At 37.6% G+C, this 9,689-nt stretch overlaps 2 protein-coding genes across 5 annotated transcripts; one reads left to right on the forward strand and one right to left on the reverse strand.

Moving 5' to 3' along the window:
• Positions 1 to 545: 545 nt before the first annotated feature.
• On the reverse strand, positions 546 to 5,400 carry LOC137590646 (low affinity immunoglobulin gamma Fc region receptor III-A-like). Of its 3 annotated transcripts, none has more exons than XM_068308350.1 (7): positions 5,274 to 5,400; positions 4,841 to 4,939; positions 3,504 to 3,764; positions 3,194 to 3,436; positions 2,613 to 2,651; positions 1,941 to 2,012; positions 546 to 1,180 (listed from the first exon to the last, which is right to left on the reverse strand). In XM_068308350.1, the coding sequence occupies exons 2-7, from the start codon at positions 4,869 to 4,871 to the stop codon at positions 1,128 to 1,130; spliced, it is 699 nt and encodes a 232-aa protein (XP_068164451.1). In that variant the 5' UTR covers positions 4,872 to 4,939; positions 5,274 to 5,400; the 3' UTR covers positions 546 to 1,127. The 3 variants fall into 3 exon arrangements, with proteins under 3 accessions (XP_068164451.1, XP_068164450.1, XP_068164449.1); XM_068308349.1 differs by having other exon boundaries at positions 2,613 to 2,741; XM_068308348.1 differs by having other exon boundaries at positions 547 to 1,180; positions 2,613 to 2,744.
• A 257-nt stretch (positions 5,401 to 5,657) lies between these two features.
• Positions 5,658 to 9,316, forward strand: LOC137590482 (myelin-oligodendrocyte glycoprotein-like). Of its 2 annotated transcripts, none has more exons than XM_068308117.1 (4): positions 5,658 to 5,774; positions 6,853 to 7,227; positions 7,316 to 7,399; positions 8,017 to 9,316. In XM_068308117.1, exons 1-4 carry the CDS (start codon positions 5,684 to 5,686, stop codon positions 8,121 to 8,123), a joined length of 657 nt encoding a protein of 218 aa, XP_068164218.1. In that variant the 5' UTR covers positions 5,658 to 5,683; the 3' UTR covers positions 8,124 to 9,316. The 2 variants fall into 2 exon arrangements, with proteins under 2 accessions (XP_068164218.1, XP_068164219.1); XM_068308118.1 differs by having other exon boundaries at positions 8,271 to 9,316.
• Positions 9,317 to 9,689: the final 373 nt, after the last annotated feature.

Raw genomic sequence — 9,689 nt, forward strand, 5'->3', positions numbered from 1 at the left:
GGACTGTATGGCAAGATACACCCAGTCCCGTCCAAGCCACACCACACCACCATCTCCTCGGCAGAACAATGACTGACCAAATACAGGAATGGAGGACATTCATGTTTATTAATTATACCATTATACCACTATCACCTCTAAGTGTCGCCAAAGGATCATCTGCTGTAGAAACATGTGTATGTATGCCAGCAAGGAAGTTGGCATGAGGCACATTTCCACAATCATTACACTCTTGATACATCAGAATGTTACCGTGAAAAAGAGCGTTTGCCACGTTTCTGTTGTATCAAATTACATCAGTGTTGGCAGGCAGATAGAACAATGGTGTGTGCATGTGTGTGTGTGTGTGTGTGTGTGTGTACAAACTAAAAAGAACTGATGCTAAAATGAAAATGATACCTCAATTACTACTTTATACTTTCACAATAAAAGCAGTAACAATCAGGCAATAAGTTGTACTTTTCTTACGAACGACCAAACAATCTGACCTCCCGCTTCAGCTATGGCAACTAATTACTGAGTACTCACATTCATGATTATCTGTCTATTGGTAGAGTGGAAATGTACTATGGCTCAGAATAGAAGTGGAATGAGGATATACTTGTTCCTTCAGCTATAAATAGAATACACTACATGTGGAAACTGTCCTGATTTCCATTATGTCAAGTCAGCATCATGGAATCTCTGACTGTAGTCCGTTTGGGCTGGTTTCTGGTGAGTTATGACATCACTGATCTTCTTTTATTTGTTTTGATGGTTTGTTAACAGGATTAGCCCAAGGAGACATGTGAGATTGTTCAGTTTTGGTGGACATACATCCAACAGAAACACTGGGCTACATCATAACTGATGCACTCTGTGTGGCCCACCAGTCAAAATGTTTGTACACCCCTGATTTAGTCACTTTCTGCTGCTTTAGGATACCAGCTCCCCCACACTGCTGCTGACCTCATTCTAACACCAACACTAGCATGTCATTCAGATGCTACCGATGAGTGACTTTTTATTTAAAAAGGAAAAATGAGTTTGGGTAACTTTATTTGTTGTCATTAAAAAGGTTCACGGAACATTTCAGTTAAATTTCACATTACAAGATATACATTTCCACACTGGTGAACTGTTTGTTATTAGACGTTTCCAGGTTTCACTGTGGAGTAGGTGGTCTGTACAGCTTCCATATCTGTGGAGGAAGGACACAAACTGTGAATATTCTAGGCCCTTCCAGAAACTCAGTTTTATCAGTTGTGCCCTGGTGGCTTTGGTCTTTTCTGATCAGGTATCTTTTGAAGGTCTTCACAATCTGGATTGAGCCTACACACCATCTTAAAAGTGTAATCATGTTTTCTTTATTAAGGCTTTATGAAATCACCCCCTCCACCCCCCAAAAAAGGCCGGCTTTGAGCTTTGCTAACATTAACTTAACTTTTTTTGTTTGTTTGTTTTGTGTTAATTCAGACAAAAACTAGGTCACAAATCATACTCCAGACCATTCCTGACCAGTCATGTACTTTTTTACAGTTTGATATTTACCTTTATTATTATATAATGTATGAAGAGTAGGAGTAAGAGTAATGATTGGTTGCTTTTGTACGTCTTCTTAGTTTCTTTTATTACAAAAATACATGAATGTGTCATTTGCTTTTACTTTCCTGTGTTTGTGTGTATTTACAGTATATGTGTACTGAGTCTCACAGTAACTAAATCATTACAATGAATCAGTGCTGGAGATTCAAGTATCAAGTATCAAGCATGTTAACTAGTTCTGCCTGCTTTGTTTATCGCAACCATGGTGATGTAGCTGGACCAATCACAAAGCAGAAGTGTGAGTCACAGAAAGCTGATAAAGAATGACACAGTTTTCATTGTTTCACAATCGAAAGTCCTATGGTAGTACACCTGTACACCTGTATCTGTTATGCACCAATCATTTTAGTGTTTACCTGCCACTCTTTTTGAAGGCACTTCCTGAATGGTGGTGACATCAGTGTACAGAACAACAGGGTCTCCTTTACCTGCAACACATTTGACAAAATCCAGATTTGATGCCAATTCTAATAAAATTCCTTTTTGTGTCAGATCTGTTTGTCTTTGGGATGAGAAATGAAACATGCTACTTAAATGTTTCACATTGCTTGTCTTTCGAATACAGCAAAAATATTTTTGTGCAGAGCATATTTCACAAATTCTTCAATATAGCTTCACTAAACTTTTAATTTAAAAAAATTCATGGTAATTTGAAAATGTATGCTTTTCCATATATGTTACATTTCTATAGTACATATCCTAAAAAAATATGCAGATAAGTGGATCTGTGAAATATTATCAGCCCTGAGTGGAGAATCTGATTTTATAGGATTAGTATTCTGTATTCATATTTTATAACTATAAAATATGAATATTGTGGATGTTTTTAAAATGTATAGTATTGATACTTGAGACAAACGCCCCCAGGTTCCTCTGAAAGTCTGAACAATAACCCTTCTAGTCCTTACCTGTGGATGTTTTTCTAGAACTTGTGAAGTGACTGTGTTAAGCAGGTAACTCATTTGGGAGGGTAGTGCTGAGCCAACAGTTTGTTCGATGTCATGTTGTTGATATGAAAACAGACTGACCTTTGAGGCGTCTTCGGAGGCAGAGTAACATCACGGTGGCTAGCAAGAAAAGCAAGATCAGCAGGAGGCACACGGCCACCACAGGAAGGGGAACATGTGCGAGGCGAGAGTTTGGCGGTGCAAGAAGTCCTGCTTACATACAGAAATAGCACATTCTAACCTCAATGCAACAATAGTGAACTCATGGCTATTTGTTCTCATACAAATCTCAAAACAACTATTCAATTTATATCAATATTTACATCAAATTTCTCTTATGTCATTGGACCTTGTTAATCTGCTCTGAATCCCAATTTACTTTTTCACCCTAAAGCATTCAAGTAGACACTCAGGATGGGAAACTCACACATCAGCAGATGCGTTTCAGTTTTTGCAAACACGAACACCTTATCAACAGATTAGTTATCAAAAACATGAGAAGTGAATTGATTGAATAAACTGCACTAAACTGCACTAGTCTTGTCACTAAAATCTCTTTAATGAAAAAATCAAAACTGTCTGAACTTTGACCAGAAAGTTTGAGAGAAACTCATAATTCATAAGATTGCTTATATAAGTTTCTTCTTTAAGGCTGCTCTTACCTGTGACGGCCAGGTACCTGGGTGAAGATTTACCACTTCCAGAGATGTTACATATATAGAGGCCTTCGTCAGATTTAGAAACACTGAGGATGGTCATGACTCCTGTAGAGCTGCTTCTGATTAGTAATCCATCTTTATAGAAATCTGTGCGATTGGACGAGGGCTCTTTCATTCTGCAGGTCAGTGTCACATTGTCCCCCTCCGTTACCGGATGGTAAGGACCCTCCAGGATGACAGAGTGATCTGAAAGACAGGTCATCATAATTTAAAACCATAGAGAAGTATGGATGTGGAGAAGTTTTCAACTCACCAGTCACTGTGATCCTGACGGCGTCGCAACACTCCCCTGCTGCAGACTCGCACCAGTACACTCCGCTGTCTGATGGGTAAAGGGCATCGATGTAGCAGTGAGATGTGGCCATTGGATCCACACAGAAATTCTTTTGGTTTTTGTGGATGGATGTGTTCCTCTTGATGCTCCATTCAGACACGTTTCCCTCCTGCCGACAGCTCAGACTAGCAGAGTCATGCCGGAAGAACTGGGAGCTGTCAGGGAGGACTCTGAGAAGCCCTGCAAGAAACGGACAGATGTTGGCGAAACCTGAACACTTTGCAGAAATGAAAAAGAATGACTAGATTAGAATCAGTACAAGCTTTACCTTTGAGGTCAAACAATATTACAAAAACACCCCCCAAAAACACAAGGTTAAAGAAGGATTCACAACCCCCGTCTCTATCCAGATCTGAATGTATTTATTTGTCAGTTCATGCTGCATCTTTCCACCAAACATCATGGAGAGATCTTTGTGGTGCAATCCTGCTTGAAAATCTTTTGTCTGAAACATCTTCATCCTCTTATTTTAGTGCTTTATTCTCTTACAGATGATATCATTCTGAACTATTAAACTGCAAGAAATGTCTTTAATGTCAAGATGATTTATCCACAATGCAGTGCTGTAAGCCTTTGAAAATGCACAGCAGTTTCTTGTAATTTTTCTGTTCACATATCTGAAAGTTGCTGCAGAAATGTGGTCAAATCGTTGCTGAGATCTGTGGACACACAGCAGCTTGGGTTTAATTTAAAGAACACAGTTTTACATACTTGTCATTTTTCACTTCAGGTGTGGACTGGTGGATTTTTTGTAAAACAAAAGTCATTTGCAATCATCCCATGTAGATTCATACGCTTAATATCATGTTTAGGGATGCACTGCTTCAAAATCAACATTATAAAATGTAATTTTTAACATTTTTACTTTTGTTTTATTAAAATATTCCACTACACATATCAAGCTAAGACTTAAACCCATGTGGATAAAAGTGTGTCTTTGCAAGAGATTTAAAGAATTTCCAAAAGTGAAAATGATGTCTCTTTATTACCTCTTTATTTATCCTACATCTTAAAGTGACATCTTCAAAAAGCTAAGATTTTTTGTAGATCCTGATATGTATCACTTGGATATTGGGTTAAAAATGTGAATTTCAGACGGTATTAAACATGTTGGTCAATGATAATTAGCAACTGGTTTTAAACTTACCACATAAATAGAACATTTCCTCTTTCATTGTGTGAAATGCATGGAAATACATCATATCACTAATTTATGAAGGTCAAAGTATAAGTGAACATTTTCATAGCTGACTCACCAAGCACTGTGCAGAGTGTTGTTATCTCCATGCTGCTCAGCTGAAGGATTGACTAGTTGAAGGACTTTCTTTCTGTGTTTTTGTGGAGGCCACACCTTCCTGTTTAAATTGTAAGTTTGGCACCTTTATATGTTGAGTTTGAAATATTTCAAACCTGAATCTTGGGCAGACACACTGATGAAAGGAAACACTTTTTCACATTTTATCATTTGTCATTAATATTAACTACAGTGTATTATATTTGGTGTTCTGTGATTTTCAGCATTGTATTTGTTATTCTTATTATGCATTACTTAACATGTCAGTTAAATTTAGCATGATGGCTCTCAGGCCAAAAGAAATCTTAGCAATCCAGATCCTTCCAAATGAAACTGCTGAGTAATATAATATAATAAAATAATATACTGTAATTATATAATATAAAGTTACTAACCTGAATGGTTGGAAGACCAGGGCTTTGATTTTAGAAGCTTGATTGACTTAGAAGATTTAAAAGATTTTGTGATCACCTGATGCTTTTGAAGTTTGTCTTTAAGTACATTTCGATTTTATATCTTAAATTTTATATATAGGGTAATTGTTTTAAGTCTCTCACCTAAAATTGACAATTTACCTAAACAGGGCTTGTTGTTATAACTGAACTTGTCTCGTCACAGGAAAAAAAACACTGATTAATATTACTCTGTTGAACAAAAACATAAAACATCTAAACTTTCCATCTGTCATGGAAAATACGAAAGCTGTTGCATATTCATGAGTGGGAGGAGCAGGTTTGACGAATCACCTAAAAGACGTCCTCGACGTGGGTCAGTAGCGTCACGACGTCGTTAGCGTTACCGTGTGATGATTACTGGTCCGTGTGGGGGGTTAGCGTTTTACGCACTTTGGATTCTGGCTCCTGGTATCCGGGCAGAAGCCTCTGTGTCCGGTCAAGGTAAGTTTCTACAATTCAAATGTTAACCAGAGTTAACTAACTCCGACAGGACTTATCGATAAACTTGTTTTAATTGATATAGATCCTTCACGTTCACTTCGCTGTATTTTCTAGCATTTAAAAATGAGGGTCAGGTTTGTGAAACGCAAGATAAGATATTTAAAATTCAAATGTGTGTGTGTGTGTGTGTGTGTGTGTATATATATATATACAAAATAAAAATAAGTAAATGAAAGTATCCACCAGCATTCAGCTGTCACTGTGGTAGCAGTTCAGCGCCAAGTTTGTATTCTTTTGCTCACTCTGATTGGCTAGTGCAGCTTCGTTGGTTCTGATTGATTTCCGGCTGAACTTGATGATTAAACCAATCAGAAGCAGCTGGGGGTGGGATTTGATCTCGTCATCCTGTTAAACCAGACGACTGAAGGAATGGTTAGAGCGACATCTAGTGATCCTACTGGCATACTGGAATAATCTTGAGTTTTTCTATTTTTAATGATTTAATATTTTAATCTTTACGCCGATAACCTTCTTAAGTGATAACTCGGCTGCTGTAGTGATGTCCAATGAAAATTAAAGCATTAATGAACGACCAATTATTTCTGAATTATTTCTTGCAGATAAATTCTAGGTTTCATTATTATGATAAACAATATAAATATTGACGTGTGTAGTTTTTACACCTTTATGTCTGAACAGTCAAAATCATTATACCAATCGTATTTGATAAACATACATAAATATTCCTTATTTTATTTAAAAAGATTTTAAAAGGTACATTTTCAGAATGCTTTTTATTAATATATGCTTTAATGAATATATATTAGTTACATGAATATAGAATATATACAGCTTTTCACAAAAATGTTCATTTGTGCTTTGTTCTGATCAGTCTGTCAATCAACTGAACAAGTTCATCTTTGTTCAAAGATTAGTTCATAATTCCATATGTAGTATGGATATTCCTATTGGGGACAAATAAAACATTTTAAAAATTTGAATTTGAATGCTTTTTCAGAATAATTTACCTTTAAAAGACAGTATGATATAATTTCTCCTTGATGTCCTTATGTTCTAGGGCAGGTTCATTTGATTGGGCCATCTCTGCCAATCATTGCTGCCGTTGGCGACGACGTCATCCTCCCTTGCTACTTGGAGCCTTCCATAAATGTGGAAACAATGACAGTAGAGTGGTCAAAGCCCGATCTGAAGCCCGACCCCTTCGATCCGCTGAGCAGCGTTGAGTATGTGCATCTGTACAGGGGCCGACGCGAAGTCACAGACATGAAGATCCAGTCGTATTTCAGCAGGACAAAGCTGTTCACAAGCGAACTAAAACACGGAAACATTTCCCTCAAGATCATAAATGTAACGTTGTCTGATGCGGGCAGATATAAATGTTTCATCCCAAAGTTGAAGAACAAAGTGTTTTCAATTGTTCAGCTTGATGTTGGTGAGTATTTGTATAATTGTGTTCCAGGTTGCTTTAATTCTCCTGCTTATTTCTTTAATTATAAAGTCTTTTTTTTTTTTTTTTCAAGAACCAAACATTACGATGACAGAGACTCCACCACTTCCTACAAAACTCCAAACCCCAGAATCAAACAATGACCAGACCATTAAAGGTGAGAAAATGTTTCAACATGGAGATAATATAGGATTTAGATTTTGGTAGTACCTTGACATATGAACGACTTGACACATGAGTTTTTGAGACACAAGCTGTTGCTCGATCCATATTTTTGATTGAGATATGAGCGGAAATCGGAGTTACAAGTTTGCTTCGGGACACCACCGCTAGTTGGCGGATGGACACATCAGCTGAGCCCGAAACTCGTTCTTTCCCACTTGTTGTCCGCAGAGCTCTTGTGTTCTCATGACTTTTGCATTTCTTTTCATACTTTGTCATTGTTTATGTAACTTATATCTTATTAATTATGCACAGGTAAATCATTATTGTAAATTAGGAATAATTTAGGAGCTTTGGGGCTTTTTTACAAGGCTGGAATGGATTTGAATTATTTCAGTTATTTTAAATGGGAAAAATTTGTCTGACTTACAAACTCAGTCACGAAAATAAAGTCAAAGTTAGCTTTATTGTCAAGTGTACCATATATGCACGACATACAGCACTGATGAAATAATAATAAAAAAATATATAATTTATATACAATTAAACTCATATCTCAAGCTATTATTGTATTTCACTGACTGGAGTTTTTGTTTGATTTTACTCCATCAGGTTATCGGTCCCATCTGGTATTACTGCTCCCAGTCTTTATCTTTGTAATCCTCTGTGGTGGATTTTTATTTCAAAAACCATTAAAAAAGAAATGCGAGTCAGATTGACCATTGAAGCTTTGATGATCATCCCTTCAGCTTCATAAGAATGTCCTGCCTAACACTCTGCTCCAAGCGTTGCTCAACGGTACACAGCTTGTTTATGTTAATGGAGGGCATTGCTCCATCTTCCATCTCTTGGATCTATCTCATCAGTTTGGCGAGGCTTACCATCATCGCGTCCAGCGCTCCAGTGTATCAACAGGATATAGGCTTGAGACTGTCGTGGTGATCCAGATCATCATGAAATGTGAATCGAACTTTGACCCCAAGCTGCCACGGACACACCAGCTGAAGATATTTTACGGGATGCGACAGAAAGTGAACCGATATAAAAACGCAACCGATGAAGAGTATCCCAGTGTGATCTCTGTGTGCAGGAATCGGAATATTTTCAGAACCAGTGACTTAAACAGGTGGATTTAGGCTTCTGCAGAAAAACCGGGTCATCAAGGAGACCATCAGAAGCATCTGCAGGACACATTTCTATTCTCTGCTAAGATATTGCTGAACTTGATGGCAGACAGGGGTACAATCTGGACGTCAACATGATGCTTCATGGACACAAAATTTGTTTACGCTCCTCTCCCCACAGGAGGACTTAATTTATCTGAACTAAAACAGACTTTTTTTGGCTCATTTTCATATATTGGACTGTTTTCTGGTAGACTACATAGATGTATACCATATAGTTTAAACTCTGTTACTGTGACAACTTATGCGGATAAACCAACTGAGTTTTTGTAATACTAACCCGACAAAAAGGAGCTGATTTTACCAAAATAAAAGCTCAGCATAAACTACCAACACCTATAGATATGAGTATATATCTGGTATGAGTATATATCTGGTATCAAACCATATTGTTTATATGACAAAATGTGTTTTAGCCACAGGTCTAAGAAGTTATGTGGTTGGCTGAGGTTTGAGCCCACAATGAGGGCATAAGACCTGAATTTATTCTTCATTTTCCACTACCATAGCAGGACAGCTAGCCCTCATTATTTATATTTATGGTTCTATTTAAGAAATACTTTTACGTCAAAATAACTGTGATGCTTGATTAGCATGCATCAAGTTAAATTAAGAAAGGGCAACAAGGTAACAAGACGTCACTGTCCAACACTTTCTGCTTCAAGTTGTATTGTGGGACTTTTTTTCCACAAATAATATTGATTTTAAATGAATAAAACTAATTTTATCCAGTATTGTTGGTGTGTTAAATTGATTTCCCAGCATGTATGATGACACCATTCTCCCCTCTTTGCTGTCCGTGGTGCTGAAAACTCCTGACCAGAGGCTTTCCATCTACTCCGCTATTGCGTGTTGAGGTCTTTCGGCACGTTTATTACCTTGACCCCGTCGATGTGGTTTTACTTATTCTCTAGACGCGGGTGGAGACCTCCAATGAACGCGCACAGGTCCATAGTTCATGAAGTTGACGCCGAGCGTCATAGAACGTGACTCCCTCCCAGCCAAAGATCGTTTTAGCACACAAGCTGAGTCGCCATTGCATTTCCATTCTCTACTATAGGAGGCGGCTTGATCACCGGAACACATCTGAACCAGAAGAGG

This window comes from Antennarius striatus, chromosome 23, assembly GCF_040054535.1.
Source record: "Antennarius striatus isolate MH-2024 chromosome 23, ASM4005453v1, whole genome shotgun sequence".
NCBI lineage: Eukaryota > Metazoa > Chordata > Actinopteri > Lophiiformes > Antennariidae > Antennarius > Antennarius striatus.